The sequence below is a fragment of the Cynocephalus volans genome, chromosome 1 (genome assembly GCF_027409185.1).
Source record: "Cynocephalus volans isolate mCynVol1 chromosome 1, mCynVol1.pri, whole genome shotgun sequence".
NCBI lineage: Eukaryota > Metazoa > Chordata > Mammalia > Dermoptera > Cynocephalidae > Cynocephalus > Cynocephalus volans.
In genome coordinates, this window is record NC_084460.1 from 7,110,674 (window position 1) to 7,136,454 (window position 25,781).

The 25,781-nt window shown below is 40.1% G+C and overlaps 2 protein-coding genes and 1 non-coding gene across 8 annotated transcripts in view; 1 reads left to right on the forward strand and 2 right to left on the reverse strand.

The window, feature by feature from the left end:
- ATP6V1E1 (ATPase H+ transporting V1 subunit E1) overlaps positions 1-4,197 on the reverse strand; it is a 46,177-nt gene extending 41,980 nt beyond the window's left edge. The window contains exon 1 of the mRNA XM_063106312.1: positions 4,018-4,197. Coding sequence (XP_062962382.1) covers positions 4,018-4,050 — 33 coding nt within the window. The 5' untranslated portion in view covers positions 4,051-4,197. The remainder of the gene's footprint in view (positions 1-4,017) is intronic.
- A 3,016-nt stretch (positions 4,198-7,213) lies between these two features.
- Positions 7,214-7,320, reverse strand: LOC134365146 (U6 spliceosomal RNA). The gene has a single exon (XR_010021940.1). It is a non-coding gene; the product is annotated as a U6 spliceosomal RNA (small nuclear RNA).
- A 5,476-nt stretch (positions 7,321-12,796) lies between these two features.
- Positions 12,797-25,781, forward strand: part of BCL2L13 (BCL2 like 13) — an 85,628-nt gene continuing 72,643 nt past the window's right edge. For 5 of the 6 annotated variants that reach the window (XM_063089246.1, XM_063089313.1, XM_063089323.1 and 2 more), the window contains exon 1: positions 12,797-12,936. The gene's annotated coding sequence lies outside the window, so the exon portion shown is untranslated. The remainder of the gene's footprint in view (positions 12,937-25,781) is intronic. The other variant, XM_063089285.1, reaches the window with a different exon arrangement.

Genomic DNA, 25,781 nt, shown 5'->3' on the forward strand with positions numbered 1-25,781 from the left:
CCGTACAAAGTGTTTACAAGAGTATGTCGCCCACTGACACCCCCCTCAGTGGTTTATGTAGATGGTTATCTTTGGGGTTAAAAAAAAAAAATCTATTTCAATGTGCATTCCAAATTGTTATTCTTACAATCATCAGCATTTCTGTTTTCTCCCTTAGGCTTAAGCTCTGTATTGCATGTACTACCAACCACCATCAATAAACTGTTAAAACAATAGATAAAGGAATATCCTTCCAAGTACCAAAAGCTATGTGCTCCATCGTGTCAAATAGTTCCATTGCAAATTAACCCCTACTATACCCTGACACAGCTCACAGCAGTAAGATGAGTTGTCTGTCCTGTTCCACAGAAATGGAAGGAACTACTGACAGTGGGGAAGTTGCTGGAGTGAGCAGGACTGAAGCCATGTTGGGACCTAAAATGGCATAGGTTTTAAAAGGACACAGTTTTTTCCTTAGTATGCATTTCTCTGAATTCCCTCTTTTCCCATGTTTATTTGATATTCTGAACCTTGGTTATGGGGCAAAATGACATTATTACATGAATGTAAAGTTGCTTTTCAGCCAGTCCGGAGCTGCAGACTTGTACATACTGTCTAACGGAAACCAAGGAAGACATTAATTAAAAGCTGATTCCACCCCTCCAGCAGGACCATAACAAGAACGGGAGCAGAAATCAGATGGAATCTTGATGAGACTGCACCTGGCCCCTTGCATATCCCCCTCCCTCCTGCTTTTCATTTCCCACGTTCCATTCCCTCAGCTCCTTCTTAAAATCCCCCTGAAACCATAAAACAAGGAGACAGGTGTAGTCTGTCTCCTCAGATGTCTGATGATAAACTTCCTGCCTTGCACCAACATTTGGGACTGATGAGTCTTTTGTTTCTGAGCAGAGAACAAGGGGACCTGGATGCCAGTGACAACAGTGGGATGGTATTTCATTCTGTAGGAGCTCTACCTTAAAGGGGTGATTAAAAAAAAAATCTAAAAATTATGTAGAATCTCTAGGTCATTAATTCATTTCGTTTACTGATTATTCCACTAAAAAGTAAGCTCCTTGAGTAGGGGGAGCTTATCTGTCTTTTATACCACTGTAACTCCAGAACATGGGACAACCACCAACACCACAGTAGGTGCTTAATAAATATATGTGAATGAATAAGAATCTGTGGGGAGTTTCAAGCCTTCTGAGGAATACAAGGTTTCCCAGGTACTTCTTAGTGTTTAACAATCTGGAAACAACTCCCACAGTAGCTTCTCCATGTAACACAAAGATATCATAAATCTAAGATGCATGTAGGTGTACAAATTAAGATGTTTCACAATAATGTGAATATACTTAATACTACTGAATTGTACACTTAAAAATGGTTATGACAGTAAGTTTTGTCATGTGTTTTTTTCCACACTTTTATAAAAACGTGAGTTATGAATACAAACTCGTGGCATCAAAGTCTTAAAGTAAACATATAGTATGGTTTTAGAAGGGACAAATCTATTCTTTTATCAAAATTCTTAGGAGCCACCCTACTCCTGAGGAGGCAAAAAATTATGACAACAGAACCTATTTTAAGGGCCGGCCCATGGCTCACTTGGGAGAGTGTGGTGCTGATAACACCAAGGCCACAGGTTTGGATCCCTATATAGGGACGGCCGGTTGGCTCACTTTGGGAGCGTGGTGCTGACAACACCAAGTCAAGGGTTAAGATCCCCTTACCGGTCATCTTTAAAAAAAAAAAAAAAAAAAAAATGGAATTATAAGATAATACAATCTTTCTATGAACTTTCTGAAGATCCCTCATACTTATAGAGTCTTGAGCCTTGAGATATTTGGGGTACCTAGTCCAGAGGTACATGTATGGAAAATTCACTGACCTTGCTTAAAGTGGGGGAGGGGAGTCATGGTGAGGAACTGTGTCTCTACAAGTTCAGTTTGAACCCTTGCTGAAGTTATTCTGTCTGGAATTTTAAAAGTAGTTTAAATACAGTAAATCAACACTGGTGTTTATAAATGCTACAAGACATGTTTGGCCTCTGAAGGTGAACCCTAATTCAAACCTTTATTATTTGACCTCACTCACACTGGACCCTCTGCTACCAGATCTGACTAGATCAGCACAGCCTAGGGCAAAAAAGCACTCATTTTAACGTGGTCAGAGAAGTCTACAGCCAACATGATCACATTCCCTCTTTAAGAAGAGAAACAGTCAGCCCCTTAAGAACATTTAACTCCCCCCCCCCCCCCCCCCCCGCAAAGCATAAAAATCTGACCTTCAGAAAAAAACTTCTCTTCTTCCTGCTAACCCAGTAATCAGGTTTTCTGGAGCCAGGTTCTTTGGGTCTGATGAAATACGTGATCATACCCCCCAGACAAAAAAAACAAATACAAATATTTTAATATAATGGGGAAGAAGTCAGGGAATCTAGAATGTAATAATCATCTACTACATGCCTGGTGCTTGCCCTGTTCTGTGCTGAGAATACAGTGAACAAAACACAATGCCTTCATGGAGCTTAGATGGAGTGTGAAGGGGTACAGACAATAGACAAAATTTCTTCATTCTCTCAATTTCACACAAAGAAAAAATTATTTTTGGTCTAGATTCCAAAGTAATACATTGCTTTGCCTTTGTACTACATCTTTCCTGTGGAAGCATTACTCTTCAATATATTATAACAAGGGGGGAAAGGAGAGAAGAGGAAAAAGAGAGTGTAGCACATGGACGGGATCGTACTTTTCCACTGCATCAACTTTTCCCTTATTAAAAACCCTAAGAGGGGCTGGCCCGACAGCTCATACCACCAGAGTGTGGTGCTGATAACACCTAGATCAAGGGTTGATTCTGGAACCGCTAGTGGGTCCCCCCACCTCCCAAAAGGGAAAAAAAATCATAAGCAGTGATAAATGTCCAAAAACCTCCTTGTTCTGTTGTAAGAATACTGTAAGGTTTTTTAAACTTCTCCATAGATGCTATTTTTGTCATCCTTATTTCCCCGTGTGGTTAACAGAAGAACCATAAAATGAAGAAATGACCACTATCTCAGTGCATATTAGGTTAAGAATAAAAAGACATTTTCAAGGAAATGGAAACATCCAAGGAAAAAAATATTTTATTGCTCATCTAAGAAAATTCGTAAGCCAGTGCGTGTGCTTTAGTCACAGAATTTTCCTAGTATTTTGAAAAGTAAGGCTTAGTTCTCTAAACTATTCGGAGACTACATTGCAGCCTTAAACTTCCTTCTCTGAAAAACCTACTGGCAATGAGTACTAACTGCAAGGACGCTGGTTGGAGAGTATCCATTGGCAGGACAATGGAAACCAATTTTTCTCATGTTAGTTACAGGCGTATCAAGCAAACTCATTAATAACATTCCCTAGAGGCTTTTGCATTATAATATCCGTAATGCCTACAAACTTGAAGGTCTGGGGCATTTTAAAAAACCAAACAAGTTTCCCAGGACTGATCACACACTTTTAAGCTGGATGTAGGTTCATGACTTCCATAACAAATTTTTCCGTAAACTCTGACTCGCCTACTCTGTGCCAAACATCGTTAGGCGCCGGGGCTCGTAAACGTAACAAAACAGGTCTTGCATTTGAGAAATATTAACGTACAAACTCGAGGTAAACCAACCATTACCATTCACTATGATACAGGAGACTCCCCCAGATAAAGACGAACAGTTCGCCTGACCTCAACCAACACTGGGAGCAGCTCTCTCCCTTCAGCACTGTTTCCTTCCTATTACACACCGTGAGCCCTCCCGTCAGTTAAAAATGCAGGGAAGGGGCGGTTTTCAGTCCTCTGCCCTGGAGCACGGCGAGGAGCCGAGGAAGCAGGGCCCGTGGAGGCACAGAGCCTGGGCGCACAGCTCGCGGGCGGCGCGCAGGACCGCGCAGCTGCCACACGAGCATCGGGCGCACCCCGTCAGCAAGCCTCCCTCCCACGAACGGACCACCAGGACGCCACCCCCGGACTGGCGGCGCGCCTTCGCGAGGCCCAACGCCAGGCCCTCACCTGCTTCTGCACGTCGGCATCGCTGAGAGCCATGGCGAAGGCGATGCGAGGCCGCTGGGCAACGGGTTCGAGCTCAGATTCGCAAGGGGCAGCGGAAGGAATGCGAAGAGGAAATGGGGGGCAAGCTCCAGCTTCCTTGACTCCAGAACCCCGACTTCCGGTTCCTGCCAGGTGACCTCGCAGTCCAGCCCCGTGAGCTTTCTCGGCCAATGGGAAGATAGCAGGGCCCGGGAAGTCCCGCCCCTCCCCGCCCTATCCTGCCCTTCCCCGACCGGGCGCCTGCGCGCGGCCTCGTCCCGAGTCCTCCAACTTCGCTCGCTGGCTGGTGACTTCGACTGAGCTGCTCTCCCGAACTGCGAGCGGGCCCTGAGGAGGAGGGAGAGGAGAGGAGTTCCTGTACCTGAAATTAGTAGAGCTGTTTGAATCTCTACACCCTTACAGCCCTTTCATTTTTTTAAAGTTTAAATATTTATCCAAAAACTTGAATTTATTATAATTTTACTCTCATTTAGGAAGCAAACTCATTAATAATATTTGCTTTACAGGGGAATCCTCAAAAAGTTTTCGTATTAATATATTTTATTTTTAGAACAGTTTTAGGCTTACAGAAAAAATGGGCAGATAGAAGAGAGTTCCAATATAGCTTTCTTCCCCTACACACAGTTGCCCCTATTATTAACATCGTCCATTAGTATGATACATTTGTTACAATTACTTAACCAGTCAGGATGTATTAACTAAAGTTCAATTTATTCCAATTTTCTTAGTTTTAAGCTAATGGACTTTTTCTGTTCCAGGATACCACATAACATTTAGGTGTCATTGCCTTCTTAGGCTCCTCTTGGCTTAACTTTTGTCTTTGATGACCTTGATAGCTTTAAGGAGTTTTTTGTTTGTTTGTTTTTTTAAAGATGACCGGTAAGGGGATCTTAACCCTTGACTTGGTGTTGTCAGCACCACGCTCACCCAGTGAGCGAACCAGCCATCCCTATATGGGATCCAAACCCGTGGCCTTGGTGTTAGCACCAAACTCTCCCGAGTGAGCCATGGGCCGGCCCTCTAAGGAGTTTTAAGGATTACCAGTTAAGTATATTGTGGGATGCACCTGTATTGGAATTTTTCTCCTGATTAGACAGAGTTTGGGGGATGAAAATCATAGGGGTACTGTCTCTTCCATCATGTACATCAAGGGTACATGCTATCAGAATGAGTTTTGACTGTTGATTCTAACCTCGATCGTCTGGATGAAGTGGTGTTTGTCAGGTTTCTCCATTATAAAGTTATTCTCTTGTCCCTCCTTTCCATACTATACTCTTTAAAAGTATGTAGTTACGCGCCCAGCCTGTGGCTCACTCGGGAGAGTGCGGTGCTGATAACACCAAGGCCTCGGGTTTGGATCCCATACAGGGATGGCCGGTTCGCTCACCACCTGAGCATGGTGCTGACAACACCAAGCCAAGGGTTAAGATCCCCTTACCGGTCATCTTTTAATAAATAAATAAATAAAATAAAAGTATGTAGTTACTATGTGAAACCCACATTTCAGGGGTGGAGTATCTATATAATTTATTTGGAAGTCTTCTGAAATAGCCTATGCATTTTTCAACATCATTCCCAGGGCCCACTTAGAGGAAAATTAGAGCAGAAATTCCCCCAGACTCATTTGCTTTGTTTTTGTTTGGATTTACTTCAAGCCTTCCCCAACCCCATCCCTTCTTTCCCCAACTACAAACGCAAAAAACTTAAAAATTTCTTCGTCTTTAGGGTAGACTCCTAGTAGTAGAACAATGGGTCAAATGGCACATACTTTTTTTATTAGCTTTTTATTTTGAAGAAATTTCAAACATAGTAAGTTCTAAGTATAGTACAATGAACTCCACCTAGATTCACCAATTTTTAACATTTTGCTTCATTTGCTTTATCACTTTTTTCATACACACTCGTATTATTCACTGTGGAGTATACTAACATTTATAAAGCAAATGTATTTCACAGGGCCTAGTTTCCAAAGTCCTGTAGTTTCAGGTTTAACTTAACTTTTTATTTTATTTTTTATTTTTTGACCGGTAAGAGGATCGCACCTCTTGGCATGGTGTGGTCTGCACCACGCTCAGCCAATGAGTGCATCGGCCATCCCTATATAGGATCTGAACCCGTGGCCTTGGCGCTAACAGCGCTGCACTCTCCCAAGTGAGCCACAGGGCTGGCCCTAACCTAACTTTTAAAAATTACATATAGAAATGTTAACCTTGCAAAAGACAGGAAACTTTGCCCAGGATAAAGTCTCTGATCTAGATAAAGAATTATAACACAGCAAAATTGTTGGCTCAAGGACAGACGTCCTTGGAGCAGGTTAACCTACTGACTGATATGTTAAGAAAGTTGCTTTATTGTTATGTAAAAATACTGAGGAAACTGCTGTAGGAAAACACAGTATTTGCTAAGAACAAGCGTATGTTGGTAGATTGACTTAACCTTTTGCAAATTGTATTATGGAATGTCACTTTATTTCACTGATGTTACCAGCTTCTATTGTAAACTACTTAGCCCTGACTCCACCTGTGTTCCTTTTCTGTAACTTTCTGGCCTGGAGAATAAATACAGAGACAGAACCCCAGTTCAGGGCTAATTTCCTGAGGAGCAATGCCTCTCTCTTGAGGGTTCCAGGAAATTAACCCCTTCGGGGTGTCTCACTGCTCAGAAGAGATGGGCTTTGAGTAATCCTTTTTGCATCTCCGTCACCCCGTGTGAGGCAAAGCAACAATTCACGATTATTTCAGTGTGTGTAATAAGAACAAGTATGTACATTGATCAAATTCAGGAAACTTAATGTTGATAGAATACTATTATCTAATCCATATTAAAATTTTGTCATATGTCCCACTAATGTTCTTTCTAGCAACTTTTTTTTTTCCTGATCCAGGATTCAATCCAAGACCACTTACTGCATTAGTTATCGTGTCTTTTTAGTCTCTTTTAATATGAAATAGTTCCTCAGAGTTGTCTTTGACTATCCTTTCCTGATAATGACATTTTTGAAGAGTACAGGCCAGTTGTAGAAAGTCCCTCACTTTGGTTTAGTTAGTTTCCTCATAATTAGATTCAGCTTATGCATGGAGTACTGCATGTGTGATATTGTGTCCTCAGTGCATCACATCAGAAAGCACATGATGTCAGTTTGTCCTTTTTTTAAAAAAAAAATATGGAATGCTTCATGAATTTGCATGTCATCCTTGCACAGGAGCCATGCTAATCTTCTATGTATTGTCCCAATTTTAGTATATATGCTGCCAAAGTGAGCACACTGTCTTTTTTGTTTGTTTGTTTGTTGGCTGGCTGGTACAGGGATCCAAATCCTTGACCTTGGTGTTAGAACACTGTGCTCTAACTGACCAGCCAGACCTCAGTTTGTCCTTTTTTTTTTTTTTTTTAAAGATGACCAGTAAGGGGAATCTTAACCCTTGACTTGGTGTTGTCAGCACCACGCTCACCCAGTGAGCTAACCGGCCATCCCTATATGGGATCCGAACCCGGGGCCTTGGTGTTATCAGCACCACACTCTCCCGAGTGAGCCACGGGCCGGCCCCAGTTTGTCCTTTTAACGGGGACAGTATACACATTTTTTAAGGCTCTTAATACGTGCTGCTAAATTGTTTTCCAGATGTACTAGTGTACAATGTTCCTTATAGTGGATGACAGATTGGTACACATATTTGAGAATTCTGGTAATGTTGGATAAGGGAGGGATTTAGCTATGGAACAGTAAAACTAACAGGGCAACAGAAATCCATACAATTGACCTTAACTTGATCAGTATTCTAATCAACTGAGCTAATCCAGATGATAGGACTGTTTGTTTAATTTTATTAATTTTTGCATTAATAGCTTCATTCTTCATAATCCCAGGAGACAGATTCCAGGATTTGCCTCCCTCAAGAATCTGTAGGCTAAGATGAGGTGGTATTAACTCATTTAGATTACAATCCTTCCTCTCATTTATTTTTACAAATTTCTACAAATGACAGAGAGTGAGAACAGCAATGTAATGTCACATGTCAAATTGTTTATGAAATTAATGTCCAGAATAGATGTAGCACTGTTCATATCAACTGGCTTTTATTTTATGGAAAAAAGTATAATGATCTTTATGATTTATTTACTATTATTTTGAGACATTAGAAAATACAGAAAAGTACAAAGAATAATTCAAATATTCACATACCATGTACCACTACCAAAAACTGGCAATTAACATTTGTCACATTTACTTTTTTTTCCTATTTATTTATTGGTGGCTGGGTGGTATGCAGATCCTAACCCTTGACCTTTGTAACATTTAGTTTAAGACTTCATTTTAAAAATAAGTCATACTACAGACATAGTTAATATCCCTTTTGGTGCAGCCCCCCTCCCACACCACCACATGTTAATGCTGTTTAAAACTACATTTTCTACAGTGTTTTGCTGATTCACCAATGAGCAGGCCAAGTCTTGTCTGATGAGAATGTGGTAAGCTTGACAGAGACAATTTCTGGAGTGAAAAAATTATTAGGAGCACATGGAAAGATTAACCAATTGGTAGTTTTCCAAATCTACTTTTCCCCTATACTAGCTTAGGTCTTGTGAAGAAACTTTAGTTGAAAAAGATTTTCAGGTAAATTCCAAAAGAACTCCACTCCTAGATATACAAAGAGAAGGTCTATGTGCTCATTCTCTCACCTATTCCCAGGCTGGTTTAACTAGAGACTGACTAGCTAACTTTTGAGTTTCTCTTCTGAGGACAATGAGCAAAAGACTTTAAATGTTGGGGAGTAATTTGAAAAGGAAAAAAACAAATTATAGCTGAAAATAGTAACTTTAGGTGCCTGCATTTTTTGCCCCTTTCCAAATGAATTTCCACACAGCAGAAAGAGTGATTTAAAACCTGGATGGTAGGGCCGGCCCGTGGCTCACTTGGGAGAGTGTGGTGCTGATAATACTAAGGCCCCGGGTTCAGATCCCTATATAGGGATGGCCGGTTCACTCACTTGGGAGAGCGTGGTGCTGACAACACCAAATCAAGGGTTAAGATCCCCTTACCGGTCATCTTTTTAAAAAAAAACCTGGGATGTTGTCAAGTCACTCCAGTTAGAACTGTCTGGTTGCTTCCATTTGCTGGTGCCATCCACGGTTGCCTTTGCGACCAGGGCAGAACTGGCTCTGCTCACCCTCTGCCCTTCACTCACTATCCAGAGCTTCGCTGTTTTCCTTTAGGTTTCCTTTCAGTTCCCAGAAGACACCAAGCTTTTTGCCTGAGTTTTTTCTCCATTTATCCCTTAGCCTGTTTTTCACTCTTTAGGTCTCAACTTAAAATATCTCTCCTCCGGGAAAGCTTTTCCTGACCACCCTTTTACTTTACTCTCTATTCTATTCCCTTGTTTATTTTGGGACATGCCATAACATTTAAATTACTTTGTTTTTTTCTGCTTTCATTTCTTTTTCGGGTTTTCCAACTAAGATGTCAGCCTCATGACAGGGACCATGTCTGACCTACTCATCAGTTTTTGTCAGCATCCAGCACACTGCCTGGTAAGCAGTAGGCATTCAATAAACAACTGATGAATGGGAATGAATAAAATGACTACAGTCCAGAGTTCAGACTCTACAATGACATGATGCTCTAGGCTAGAACTCTCTACCACCCATTAAAATCTGTCAGAAACAAAAACAAAACCCACAAACTGCTGTGATTAAAGTCAAATAATTTCTCTAAAAGGACTATATTATTTTACACCACTTGCTGAAAAGACTATCTCTTTCTCCATAGAATTGCAACAGCATCTCTGTTGAAAATCAGTTGACTATTCTGTACTTTCTATTCTGTTCCATTTGCCTAAATGTATATTTTTATAGTGTGCATTCACAAAATAAAAAAGGAAAAAAGGAAACCTGAAACTGAAAGCAATCTGAAAGATATGAACCTAACCATATATCAAATTGGTAACATAACTACACAGAAAATGAATTATTTCATAAAAGTTGATGAAGTAACTTTGTCAGATCCAGACAAAATAGCGCCAGGGAAGGCACAAAGGAGGGGGACTCATGCTTGCTTGTCTAAGAACTATTTCCGAGGACTTTTCTAAAACTCATCAGAAGGTATGCACATGTTTCCGTGACAAGGTTTATCACTAGACATTCTCTTTTTTTTTTTTTTAACATGGCCATGAAAATATTCCATAGACATTCTTTACAACTGAAGCAGGGCTGGCCAGCTAGCGCAGTTGGTTAGAGTGCAGCTTTGTAACACCAAGAGCATGGTAGGGGTCCTCTGACCAGCCAGCCGCAAAAAAAGAAATAAAAAAAAAAAGACAGTAAAAGATGCTCCAAGAAGAATCCTGCCCAGTAACAGCATCTCAACCAATGAACTCACAAGTCTAACTTTGACCCTCCAAACCTAATGAACTCTGTTTCCAAGCAGCTTATGTGAACCTCTCCCTCTTTGCTAATAAAAGCTTTCTCTTACCTTTCCCTCACCAAATTCATTTGTGACTCGCCATGATATGCATTCCAGATTACAATTCCATTTTCTACTACTGAATAAAGTCAACATATTTAAAAACATTTTTCTCTAATGTGTTTTTCTAGGTTAACAATTTCATGTGACTTTTTTGGAAAAGTTTTTTATTGAGATAAATTTTGCCTGCAGTGAACTGCACTGACTTTAAAAGTACAATTAGGTGAATACCACATGTTCTCACTTATTGGTGGGAGCTAAAAATTAATATATAAATTCACACACACACACACACACACACACACACACACACACACACAAACCGGGGGGGGGGGGGAAGAAGATATAACAACCACAATTATTTGAAGTTGATACGACAAGCAAACAGAAAGGACATTGTTGGGGGGGAGGGGGGGAGGGAGAAGGGAGGGAGGTTTTGGTGATGGGGAGCAATAATTAGCCACAATGTATATCGACAAAATAAAATTAAAAAAAAAAAAAAAAGTACAATTAGGTGAGTTTTGGTAACTATATATACCTGTGTGATCGACAATCAAGATACAGAATATTTTCATCACCCCAGAAAGTTCCCTCCTGACCCTTTCCAGTCAATCCCATACCCCCTCCCCGCAAGCAACACTGTGCTGATTTCTATCAGCATATTAATTTTGCCTGTTCTTGAAATTCATATAAATGGAATCACACAGTATGTACATTTTTTGTGTTTGGCTTCTTTCACTCCACACAATGTTTCTGAGATTAATCTATATTATCATGTATATCAATGGTTCATTTTTGTTTTATTGCTGAATAATTTCCATTGTATGAATATACCTCAAAAAGCCAATGTCATAAAACTAAAGACTAGGTCAACACCAAGGTCAAGGGGCCCTACTGGCCAGCTGCAAAAAAAAAAAAAAAAAAAAAAATTAAAGACTAGGAGACTCATAAAAGATGTTAACAACCAAAGCAGTGCATGAACTTAGATTAGATCCTGGCTTTGAAAACAAACAAAAACAAAAAAACCCTAAAAAACTATAAAAGACAATTGGGGATATTAAAATATAGACTGGTTATTAGGCACTATTAGGGAATTGTTAGTTTTCTTAGCTCACTATGCCTTTCCTTTGCAAATCTCTAAGATTCTCTACTAATGATAGCACCATTTCTTCAGTCACTCAGGCTAAAGCCTCCTGTGACACCACCCCCATATCAGTTCAGGTTTCTATTACTTCTTTTTTAAGAGCTTTATTAAGATATAGATCACATACAATTCATATAGTGTACAATTAAGTGATTTTCAGTATATGCACAGTTATGCAACCAGCACTCCAATCAATTTTAGGGCATTTTCATCACCTCGAAGGAAACCCTGTACACTCTAGCAGCCACTCCCCATCAGGCTTTTTTTTTTTTTTTCTAATCGCTTCTGATCTGGCTCCTTACAATGCCTTCTAACTCCTTATCTTCAACGCTCTTCTTCTCCCAATTCACCTCCCGTACATACACCATGCACTATTTGACCTCCCTAAAGCATAAATACCCTGTCGTCTAGATACCTTCAGTGACTCTTCTAAAGGATGTTTAGACTCAAGTAAACAAACACCCATGAACACCAATCGTATTTATTCCAGGCACCGTACTACGTGCCGGGAACAAAAATGGATTATCATTGCAAAAGTTCCTTGATCGCCACAGCGCCCCTGGTCAGGCAGTTCCCTCCGCCTAGAATGACCTCTGTACCCAGCCCCGCCCCCACCCCCAGAAATCTTTCTCAACCTTTAAGGACTATCTTCCCCGACAAGTGGCAGCCAACCCAGCAGCTCTCGTGACTATCATGACACTTATTTAACGCGCTCGCTTGCACACACTTGCAAGCCAATGCACGTTCGTACAATTAAAATAGGAGGGTACTTCAAAAAGGTCATGGGAAGATTCGGATAATCTTTTAATTCTATTCCCACCAACTTTTTGAAGTTCCCTCGTCTTCGGTGGATGCAACGATATCTCATTCCTGGAGTCGCCGGCCTTTGTCCCTCCACAGGCATTGGCTCGTCAGAACCCCACGTCTTCCCCTCCGAGCGACCACCGACCGGAAGTGGTGAGGGAGAGGGAAACTCCAGGAGGGGTCGGCCCTTAGGGTCACTTCTGCGCGAAGAGACCTCCAGGCCTCGATGGTCGGTGCTTCCGCTCCGGGTGCCGGCACCGCCCCCTTCCGGCGCCCCTCGCGCCCCGACCCGCCCCGAGCCGACGCCGGCGGTGACGGAGGCACGCCAGGGTGACCTCACCCTCCAACATGGCGGCGGCGGTAGATTAGGGCAGCGGGTCGGAGCAGCCGCCGCCGCTGGGGGACGGACCTTATTGGAAGCTACTGCCGCCGCTGCCGCCTCTTCAGTCTCTTCAGGGGCAGGGGCCGGGGCCAGGTGAGGGGAGTGGGGTTGCGAGCAGACAGAGCTGGGTGAGGAGGCGGTTTTCACCTGGGTAGAAACTGTCCGGGGACCGTATCGAGCCACCGAGCCCCAGCCGGGCCGAAGACGCGTGAGTGTGCGTGGGAAAGAGTGTGCGGCGGCGCCCGCTCGCCCGGCGCGCTCGGAGCCGGGCCCTGCCCGTCCAGCCGGACCGGGCCTGCGTGCCCGGCGCGGACCGCAGCAGGGCTCCCCTGGTGGACGCCCGAGACGAGGCATTCGGCCTCTTCTCGAGCCTGCCCGGCGGATAGGTTCACATGGAAAACCCGGGTCCATTTTTAGGGCCGGACTGGGGAACGTGGACTTCTTTTTGGTCGAGAAAAAGGTTTTCATGTGATTCACTTAAGATGATTATAGGTTAGCTTTGTCAGTTCTAGTCGTTACTTCTCACAAGTCGTTAGAAAACTTAAGTTTCTTAGCCTTAATTCACTGCTGTTTTGACACTCATAATTGTTATTTTATTTTTTTCAGAAAAACCTGGCTTCTTACCCTTGGAGGCAGTACAGTTCACACTTAGTCGTTTTTTCCTTTAATTTTGTCCTCAGCGTCCTAAAGAGATCCCGAGTGTCTTGTCTTCCTCACCGCCTGTGAGGAAGAGCTAGACTTCTTGAGTTGAGGCTTAACCTAGGCTTGAAAATCCCACGGGTCTGGCCAGTTGTTCACTTGCTCTTGACCGATAGCTGTGTTCAGCTCTTAACCACTCCTGCTGTGTTTATCCAAAATAGCTATCTCGCTGTTTCTATTTTTGAGCTAAGCTGATTGAAGTTTTGAGCTAAGCTGATAGTCCCCTCACCCCTTTTTTTGTTTATGATGCAAAACAAAACAATCTTTTTGCGAAATGGTCGGATTTTCCCTGGAGGCTTAGTGTAAACCAGAACGCTGCTCTTTGCTCTGACTTGTTGTGTGACCTTGGGTGAGTTGCCACACCCTTCAGACACTTTTCTTTTTTTAACCCCCCCGGCCCCCCCCCCGAAAATTAAGCAAGTGTTTGTGTGGGTAGTAGGTAGTGAACTGCTCATACTTCATATACACAGTTGGATAAATGTACCCTACACAATTGTATCTGCAAGTTGAAAATAGTTAAGCCATTATGAAATATTTTTCATTTAGTAATAGGCATTTAAAGATTTCGAAAATTCTTTTGCTGTCTTTTTTTTGGGGGGGGGCGGCTGGCCTCTATGGGGATCCGAAGCCTTGACGTTGGTGTTATAATACCGCACTCTAACAACTGAACTAAGCTGCTAGCCCCACCTTTTACTCTGAAGAGTACGTACCAGTATGCAGTTGGTTAAGTATTTTTTTCAAATGGCTCATTTTCTTATGTGGAGCAGTGTACTCCAGTAATTAAAGTCATTTGGAGGATGTGTAAAGTTGAGTCCAACCAGTTTTGGAGAAAAAAAAATGTGCTCACTAGCATATAATTTAATAAATACTTGTTAAATATCATATACATTAAGTTTTCAGGACAAATAATTTGCAACAATAATCATTTTAAAATATTTTTTTCTTATGAAATATTTTAGACATACAAAACAGACCTTTTGAAACAATACCTAGTTCTGCCATCCTGCTTTTATCATTATTTTTCAGATATGAATTTGATTCATATCTTATTTTAAATAAATGGTCAGTACCAGTTCTTGTTTAATATATATTACAGAGTTGGAGGGTGCTATTTTCAGAGTAGCTGATTATTTAATATCTTTAGAGATAATAATTAACATACCATACAACTCACCGATTTAAGTGTAATTCACAGAGTTGATGCAACAATCACCACAGTTTTCATCACCCCAAAAAGAAACACATACCTATTAGCAGTCATTCTTTATTCCCTCTCATCCCCCGCCCCCAGGCAACCACTAACTACTTTCTGTATCTATATATAGATTTGCATATTCTCGATATTTTATATAAATGGAATCATATAATATGTGGTCTTTTGTGAATGGCTTTCACTCAGCATGATGTTTTCAGAGTTCATACATGTGTAGCATGCCTTTTTATGGCCACATAATATTCCAGTATATGGACATACCACATTTTAAAAAATCTGTTCATCAGTTGATGGGGAGTTATATATAATGCTGCTTTGAACATTCATGTGCAAGTTTTTGTGTAGATATGCTTCCATTTCTCTCTGGCATATACGTAGAAGTGGAACAGAGTAACTAAATTTTATGTCTCCCTTTTACACAAGCTATGTACACGTACATGGGAAGCCTAGTTAACTTATTGTGAAAGTCGTATTGTGGGGAGGGGGTGTGAGAGTGAGGCATTCCTCTGTGAGTTGGCACGTCTGCAAATGCAACTGCTTAGAGAAAATATTTTTGGGCAGCTCTTAACACAAAATTGGACTAGAGTGTTTCAATTAGGCATGTTTTAATTGTAAAGGGATAGTCTAGACTAGAATACTAGTGTCTACTGAGTTTCAAGAATGGCACCTTGCCCAGTTGCATTCTTCAGGTGGGTGGGGTGAATTTTCACAATTTCTCTATTTTTATTAGGATTATTTTATTGTACTTCTTTTTGAGAAAGCTTAGAATTCAATAGGAGCTAATAAAGCATGAGTTATAAATACTGTTGTTGGACTTCATGATAATTTGTGGAACTTAAAAAAAAGTTTCCTATCAAAGCCACCGGTGAGTCTTGAAATGAAAGATCTGATAGCCATGAAACTGTTAATGTTTAAAATTCCCGATTTTTGATGTGTGACTGAGTTATCTGTGAATTTTTATTTTTTCTTTATTAACTGGGATTATAGATGTGTTCAACTCTGTGTCACTAGAGTATTTAACAATCTTATTACGTTTTAACTTTATTTTAGTGAAAAGGAATGGCCTAAAAACAAAGGGTTCCTGAAATAATTTAATTAAAATATGTTAAATTGTAAGGTGTTTCTATTATTGGTTCTGTGAGGTTAAAAAATACAATATAAGTATGATATTCTTTCATAATTAGTATGTTTGAGGTGGGTGCTAGAAATTTCTATTTTTAACAAGCATCCAACTGATTATGATGAGAGAAGTTTGGATACAAATAGAAAAGACTCATGTTGCTGCAGATATGCTTTCGATAGAAATTTATTTTTTATTTTATTCTATTTTTTGAAGATTTACATTTAATAGCATTATGTGTGATATAAAGAAAATACACAGGCCTTATCATAAGAATTCCTAATAATTCTGATAATAATCATGCTATCAATTATTGAGCACTGATTCTATTGCAGAGTACTGTACCGCTCTGATGACTTTATAGATATCTCATGCCATCCTCCCAAGAACCGTATGAGTAGAGACTATCTATCATCATTATCTTCATCATCATTTATACCTGAAACCAAGGAGCAGAGAGATCAAAGGGAGATGACTTGGCCTGTCATTTTGCTCGATAGAAATTTATAATAGGATTTAATAGTTGCTGCATACCTTTTGATTATAGTTCATAAAATGTGCCTAATTCCTGCAGTATAATCAGTGCTAGTGTCTTGGAATTTGCACTAGTACTCATAATAGAAATTTGTTTTTCTGGGGCCAGCCCGTGGCTCACTCGGGAGAGTGTGGTGCTGATAACACCAAGGCCACGGGTTCGGATCCCATATAGGGATGGCCGGTTGCTCACTGGGTGAGTGTGGTGCTGACAACACCAAGTCAAGGGTTAAGATCCCCTTACCGGTCATCTTTTAAAAAAAAAAAAAAAAGAAATTTGTTTTTCTGAAAAAACAAATCATGTATTGTAGAATTGTGGCTATTACATTTGTTACTGAAGGATCATGGATGTTTTATTTGTGTCTGGTTTGGAGATGCCACCGAATAAATGTAGAAACACAGGATTAAGTTACTTTAAGCTTCCTCAGGCTGTCTGTCTGGCTGATAACTACTTGCTACTTAATAGAGGAACAAACTGTAAAGCAGGGTGACATAAATATGTTCAGTAGTTTGAGTTGTGCAAAAGATAGGAGTTTTTGTGTTTAAGATCATACACATATTTAATCACTTCTTGATATCAAGAACAATTGTACCTAATTTGAATTCTTTTTTCTCCCCACCTCTACCCCCTAATTTGAATCCTAAAAGGACCTAGTAGATAAAATTTAAAGAGTAAAAGTACCTGTTTCCCTCTCATCATTTAAAAGGAAGCTTGAAATACCTGTTTTTTAGATGTGAAGTATACTCTGTGTTGTTGAGGCAGTAGTGAGATGGACCTGAGCATTGTCCCTTGCTTCCAGGAAAGCTTTGAGTGGTAGTTCCAGATCATGTTTACCTTTTATCCAAATTGACAAATTTTCTTCTTTCAGTACTCTGGGTGTCTGATATTAGGGAAACAACCCTGTTTTTCTGCATTTCTTCCCCTATTATGGGTGTTAGTGTTTTCATCTGTGCATTCCTCTTACCCAGTACATTGCCTGGCATGTAGTAAATGTGTGTTGACTGAATGCATTTGAAGGCTAAGAGGCAGAGAAGAGATTATAACTAAATGGTTGCACTGTTAACTGGCTATATGATTTTAGGCAAATAAATTGTCTGTTCTTGTTTCTTCATTTGTAAAATCGAGACTATTACCTTTTCATTCAAGCATTCTGTGACACCACATGGAAAAATGCTTTAGAAATAAATGTTGCATGCAGATGTAATCTATTTATGATGTTTGTTAGAAATGCAAGAGCCCCTAGTGTAGTATGCTGATTAGGCACGACAGAATGTTACAAAGAAAGTGGGTATCTTCTCTTCCCAGAATACCCTTAGAGACATGACCCTGTAGTAGTCCTGTGGAGTTTACAGTTGGCATATTCTCAATGCCTTTGCCCTATAATTTAATACAAATGCACTAGTTATATAATAGTGTTCATGGGATCTGTCTGCCCCACACTTAATCACAGGCCTAAATGAGCTACTTCGTTGCTACACAACTGGAAATTGAAGCTAAATTAGAAGTTGGATGGGTATTTTATACTGCAGGTCTGGTATGTTTATAACTACAATGCCAAATACACTTTTTTCCCCCCAAAATCTTGGTGGCTGAGTGGTATGGGGACCCAAACTCTTGACCTTGGTGTTGTAACACCACACTCTAACCAACTGAGCTAACCAGCCAGCCCCAAATAATACATTTAAAGTCTAAAAACTGCATACTGAATTTAAATGAATAAATTCACAATATAACCATTCACCGAATATATAGATGTGTAAGCATTAATGTTACTGAAACTCCAGAGGTACGATTGCTTGCTGCTCAGTAGCCAATAATTGAGGGACAAGTGTTGGCATAAGGAAAGGTAGCCTTTAATCAGGAAGCCAGCAGCCTGGGAAGATGGTAGACTATGTGTCAAAGACAATCTCTGTTTCTCCCAGGTTTGCCAGAGAGTTTTATGGAGGTCTGGGGTGGAAAGTTGATTCATGGTGACCAAGCAGGGATGTGCAGATGTGCTTCAGTGTTTCAGATAATTGTCAAGGGACTTCCCAGGTGGGAATTGACCAATATCATAGTTCATTCTCTGTGGTTTCAGTTCCTGTTATCCTCAAATAAGATCAGGTTAGTAAGCTAGTAAAGAATGGCCATCTGGGTTAATAATTTTCCCTCTAGTTATTTGTATACAATGTGAGAGCAAGAGTCATTGTGTTTTGGCAATTAGCTGTAAGCTGTGTAGTTTGGGTTAAAGGAGAGAACAAGTTTTTAAATTCAAAGGCTTAACAAAATGGAGTCACTTCTATTCAGGTTGTTACATTACCATATATGCTAGAGCTAAAGACTTTATTACAAATAGGTTGGTGAGTGTGGAAGGTGGAAAATGATGAAATCCATGATTAAGATTGCTTTTCTAATTAGGCAGTTGGGTTTTGTAATAAATTCAAAGAGCATTGTGCTAATATCAAGTTTGGAAACTTGGTGAACTATGCCTTGTGTGTGGCATCTGGGTTGGGGAATGACTAAGTGTCTTTAGTGATGGGTATTCTTGATAAATACAAGAAATTTGAATAAAACAAATGAGAGAACATAAGTTTTTTATTTAAAGCATTTTTCAAAATGTAAGTCCTTTTTTATTCGTTACCAAAGAGCTACTGAGCCTTTTTAAAGCTTAAATTGTTGCTGATGTCATCAGTTCTCCCCCATCTCTTTTGGAACTCTGCTTCCGTAGTTTATTCCTTGCTCTCCTTGTTGGCTCCTGCTCCACTGAGTGTAAACATGCTTAAGTCTCCTTCATTGTGTACAAAGACAAAACAAAACAAATGAACTCTCCCAAGCCTTTGTCTCTCTTCATCCTCCATTTATTTCTTCCCTTCAAACCAAGCTTTTTCTTTGAAAGAATAGACAAAAATTCACTTTCTCTATTTTACTTCCCATTCACTCTTCAGATCCCTGCCTTCTACCATTGCCCCTGCCAGTCAAACCAAACTGCCAGAGCTCATGGATGACTTCCTAATGCCCGAATCCAGTTGACGCTTCTCATTTTTGTTCTTCTTGACACGTGTTGTTATATTTCACACATCTGTTCACTACCTATTTATTGAAGTGCCTCCTTTATTTCTATGACCACACTCCCCTGGTTTTCTTTCTACCTTTCTGACTGTTCCAGCCTAGAATAAGAGGTCTCCTGTGCTGGCTTTTCATCTTTTGGCCAACTCTTAAATGGTTTTTTTGCCCTGAATTTTACACTGTTTCTTTTTAAGATTATACAGGTATTTCTTGACATTTTTTAATCCATGTCTCCATGTCTCCTTTATCAAAAGGAAATAAATAAACATTTCCTTAGCTCTCATTCTGGTGGTGATGGTGGTGGCCGGACGGAGGGAGGGAGGGTGTGAGTGTGTGTGTGTGTGTGTGTTTTCTGCCTGATGAAGGGAGTGTGTGTGCGTGCGTGCGTGCGTGCGTGTGTGTGTGCGCCAGCGTGCGCGCGTGCTCGCGCCCTGGCAGAGAAGAGTGAAGATTTACTGAGCTTTACTTTCTGTACTTGGTAATCTGAAAATAGGTGGTTTTCCTTTTCCAAATATGAAACTGTATGTTGAGTATGCTTTTTCAAACATTATTTCCCCTCTTCTCCCTTCCCATTGGAAATCATTGCTCTCTGTTCATTCTTCTTAGGTAATGTTATTGACTTGCATCTGTACAGAGTGTTTAGCATTTTGTGTCTCCAGTCCAGACTTCTTTCTGAGTTTGACTTGTATGCTCAGCTGCTTGTTGTACATCTCCACCCGGGCAACCCATACATAGTTTAAAATTCAGTATAGGTGCTGCTCGACTTCTGATGGGGTTACATCCCGGTAAACTTATCATAAGCTGAAAATGTCATAATTTGAAAATGCATTTAATAATCCTAACCTACCGAACATCATAGCTTAGCCTAGCCTACCTTAAACTTGCACAGAACACTTACATTGCCTACAGTTGGGCAAAATCATCTAACACAAAGCCAATTTTATAATAGTGTTGAATATCTCGTGTAATTTATTGAATACGGGACTGAAAATGAAAAATGGAGTGGTTGTATGGGTACAATTTCTACTGAATACATATTGCTTTCGCACCTTCATAGAGTGAAAAACATCATAAGTCATACCATTGCAAGTTGGGGACCTCTTTATATCCCAAAGTAAACTCATTTTTTTCCCCCAAACCAGCTCTTTCTATATTTGAGAAATAGGAATATCGCTTTCCCTATAGCTTCCTGAATTACTCTCTAATTGAGTTAATTAACAAATCTTTGAATTCTTACCCTTTTTCCTATTAATCCTCCTCCCCTTTTCAGTGTTTCTTTGCTAGTTAATGCCTTCATACATCTCTTTTTTAGATTTTTCCAGTATTCCCCTAACTTGTCTCCTTGCCTCCTTGCATCCAATCTCCATTCTATCTTCCACACGACCTCTGGGATGACTTTTCTTTTTTTTTTTTTTTTTGTTTTTAAATAAAGATGACCAGTAAGGGGATCTTAACCCTTGACTTTGTGTGGTCAGCACCACACTCTCCCAAGTGAGCCACGGGCCGGCCCTGGGATAACTTTTCTAAAGAAGAAATCTGTTAATATTCTTCTCTTGCTTAGAACCTTTCAGTGGTTCCTTATGGTGTTCTATAGTAGTTTTTAACCTGTTTGACATCGTGTTCTAGTTTGAGTTTCTAATGAAAGAAGTAAAGTGATTTTTTTCTCCAGAATACATGCTCATGTACACAGAATTGCTTACAGTTTTAGGAGATTCATAGATGCCCATTCATTGACATGGTTAAAATAAGTTCTGGCCTATAGGATAAAACCCAAATTAGGATCCTGTAGCATACAAGGCACACCAAATGCTGACTGCTCCTTGCTCTTGTTAAGCTAATAATGCCCTGATCTACTCATGCCAAATTTTTTAGTAGTTTTTATATTATTTCATTCTGTTTCAAAAAACTTCTGTGCCTAGGACCATATGATCATCTCTATAGGTGCTGAAAAAGCATTTGATAAAATTCAACACTTATTCATGACAGAGACCCTCTATAAGTTAGGTATAGATGGAGAGTATCTCAACATAATTAAAGCCATATATGATAAACCCACTGCCAATATCATCCTGAATGGGGAAAAGCTGAAAGCTTTTCCTTTAAGAACAGGAACTAGACAAGGATGCCCACTCTCACCACTCCTATTCAACATAGTGTTGGAAGTACTAGCCAGAGCAATCAGAGAAGAGAAGGAAATAAAGGGCATCCAGATTGGAAAAGATGAAGTCAAAACTGTCCCTGTATGCAGATGACATGATCCTATATATCGAACAGCCTAAAGCCTCTACAAAAAAACTCTTGGAGGTGATAAATGATTTCAGCACAGTAGCAGAATACAAAATCAACACACAAAAATCAGTAGCATTTCTATTCTCCAATAGTGAACATGCAGAAAGAGAAATCAAGAAAGCCTGCCCATTTACAATAGCCACCAAAAAAATAAAATACTTAGGAATTGAGTTAACCAAGGATGTGAAAAATCTCTATAATGAGAACTACAAACCACTGCTGAGAGAAATTAGAGAGGATACAAGAAGATGGAAAGATATCCCATGCTCTTGGATTGGAAGAATCAACATAATGAAAATGTCCATACTACCCAAAGTGATATACAAATTCAATGCAATCCCCATCAAAATTCCAATGCCATTTTTCTCAGAAATGAAAAGAACTATCCAGACATTTATATGGAATAACAAAAGACCACACATAGCCAAAGCAACACTGAGCAAAAAAAATAAAGCTGGAGGCATAACACTACCAGACTTTAAATTATACTACAAAGCTATAATAACCAAAACAATATGGTACTGGCATAAAAACAGACACACTGATCAATGGAATAGAATAGAGAATCCAGAAATCAGTCCATACACCTACAGCCATCTGATCTTTGACAAAGGCACCAAGCCTATACACTGGGGAAGAAACTGCCTCTTCAGCAAGTGGTGCTGGGAGAACTGGATATCAATATGCAGGAGAATGAAACTAGACCCATACCTTTCACCATACACTAAAGTCAACTCAAAATGGATTAAAGAATTAAATATACACCCTGAAACAATAAAACTTCTTAAAACATAGGAGAGACACTTCAGGAAATAGGACTAGACACAGACTTCATGAATACGACCCCAAAAGCACGGGCAACCAAAGGAAAAATAAACAAATGGGATTATATCAAACTAAAGAGCTTCTGCACAGCAAAAGAAACAATTAACAGAGTTAAAAGACAACCAACAGAGTGGGAGAAAATATTTGCAAAATATACATCTGACAAAGGATTAATATCCAGAATATACAAGGAACTCAAACAACTTTACAAGAAAAAAACAAGCAACCCAATTAAAAAATGGGCAAAAGAGCTAAGCAGGCATTTCTCTAAGGAAGATATACAAATGGCCAACAGACATATGAAAAAATGCTCAACATCACTCAGCATCCGGGAAATGCAAATCAAAACTACACGGAGATACCATCTCACCCCAGTTAGGATGGCTAAAATCCAAAGGACTCTGAACGATAAATGCTGGCGAGGTTGCGGAGAAAAAGGAACTCTCATACATTGTTGGTGGGACTGCAAAATGGTGCAGCCTCTATGGAAAATGGTATGGAGGTTCCTCAAACAATTGCAGATAGATCTACCATATGACCCAGCTATCCCACTGCTGGGAATATACCCAGAGGAATGGAAATCATCAAGTCGAAGGTATACCTGTTCCCCAATGTTCATCACAGCAGTCTTTACAATAGCCAAGAGTTGGAACCAGCCCAAATGTCCATCATCGGATGAGTGGATATGGAAAATGTGGTATATGTACACAATGGAATACTACTCAGCTGTAAAAACGAATGAAATACTGCCATTTGCAACAACATGGATGGACCTTGAGAGAATTATATTAAGTGACACAAGTCAGGCACAGAAAAAGAAATCCCACATGTTCTCACTTATTGGCGGGAGCTAAAAATAAATAATTTCACACACACAGAGACACAAAAAAACCGGGGTGGGTGTGGGGGTGGAAGAAGACATAACAACTACAATTCCTTGAAGTTGATACGACAAGCAAACAGAAAGGACATTGTTGGGTGGGAGGGGGGAGAGGGAGGAGGGAGGGGGTTTCGGTAATGGGCCACAATAATCAACCACATTGTATATCGACAAAATAAAATTAAGGAAAAACAAACAAACAAACAAAAAACTTCTGTGCCTTTTCCTAGTCTTCGTGTCTGAAATTCATCTCTGTCCCACCCCCCAGCTGGTTCAATTAGTGAACACCTCCTCATGTTCCAGGGTTGGCTCAGATTTTAGTTTATAAAGGCTTTCCTGATTTCCACTTCCTTTTTCTCTGCCTCAGAGAGATTTGCTTGCTTCCTCTTTTTGGTTTTCCTCCCCCTCTCTCATGGATACTGACTTGTATCATTAAAGAAGAGAAGAACTTTATTCTTATTTGTGTATAGGCAGTATTTTTGTTTTCCTCCACTTGTTTGAAAACTGAGGGCAGGTGATTTATCATATTTGTCTTTGTGCATAATGCCTATAGATTATAGCTTAAGAAATTTGTGTTTGAATGAGCACAAAAAGTTATCAGAAGCATCACCTTCTATTTCAATTCTAGAATGTATAGTCATGCATCACTTAATGACAGGGATACATTCTGAGAAACACGTCATTAGGCAGTTTCCTTGTGTGAATGTCATAGAATGTACTTACACAAACCTAGGCGATATATCCTACAACACACCTAGCCTATATGACATAACCATTGTAATCTCAAGGGACCACTGTTGTATATGTTGTTGTTGTTGGTCCATAACTGTAATTGTACTTCTAGATGTAATTGTATTACTAGGTCTATTTGTGGACTTTTCAGAATTAGAAGATTTTTCTAAACTACAAAGTTAGTCTTGTAATCTTCACATGAAAGTAGTAGTAACTTGTTCCAGTTAGGTCTTAGTTGCAAACAACATGAACTGATTCTGTCTTAAACAGAAAAATGACTTATGGGAAGGGTGTTGGGTAGTTCAAAGAATGGATGGGAAAGCTGGAGAATTAAGCTTTGGTGACAGGCAGGAACCAGGGAAGAGTCGGCTGTAGACTCAATCAAGGTTGGGCCAGAGGAGTAGAATAGTTAGGTCACTGCTACTGGATTCTTGCCACTGCTGAACTCGTACTACCACCTTCTCCGTGAATTATCTTTAAATGTTTTAGGGCCGGCCCGTGACTCACTAGGGAGAGTGTGGTGCTGATAACTCCAACGCTGTGGGTTTGGATCCCCTATAGGGATGGCTGGTTAGCTCACTGGGTGAGCATGGTGCTGACAACACCAGGTCAAGGGTTAAGATCCCCTTACTGGTCATCTTTAAAAAAAAATAAAGTAAAAAATAAAAAATGTTTTCCTAGGTTCCAAATCCCAAACCCCAGGTGGGAGCCCTCTGACTTGACTGAACCTAGATCACATATCTGTACCCTAGTTGCCAGGGAACATGAAGAAAAATCTTTGGCCTGTTTTAGCTTTTGTAGTGGGGGTCAGATGATTTCTGTTTCTAACCAAGGTTTACACAGTGTAGGGTGCTCCATAGATAGGAAATTGGGTACAGATGGCAGGCAGGCAAAAATATTGGATAAATAAAATAAAAAGGCAGATGTCTGCTACAGTGCTGCTGTTTGTCCATACTTGACTGATAGACCTCAGAAAACTTATTTTACCTCTATGAGTTTCCCATATAAGTAAATTTGGAACACTGTCTTCCCACTCTTAAATAGTAACAGTGTAAAAGTATGATCAAATGTTTTGAGCTCTTCAAGAGTAATACAACCTGAAAGAATGCAGTGGGTATGTCTTTCATTCCTGTTAAGTAAGCTGTAACATTTTTCCCCTTTCTTTGGAATATGTATCAATAATTTTGAAATACCCTTCTGAAGTTTATGAGAGCTTCCTTTTTTTTTTTTTTTTTTTTTGGTCTTTTTAGTGACCGGCACTCAGCCAGTGAGTGCAGAGTGCACCGGCCATTCCTATATAGGATCCAAACCCACAGCGGGAGTGTGGCTGCGTTCCCAGCGCTGCACTCTCCCAAGTGCGCCATGGGCTGGGCCCTTATAGGAGCTTTTTAAAAAAAATTTATTTTATTTATTGAATCAAAATCGATTATACATATTTTTTGGGTTGAACATGAGATATGTTGATCAAATCAATATTTCTAGCATATATATTGTTACAAATCATAATTATTCTTTATGCCCCTTGTCCAATCTCTCCCATTCCCTTATTCCCCCCCCCCAATTACCCTAGATTTCTTCTCTCCTTCTGAAAGAATAATGG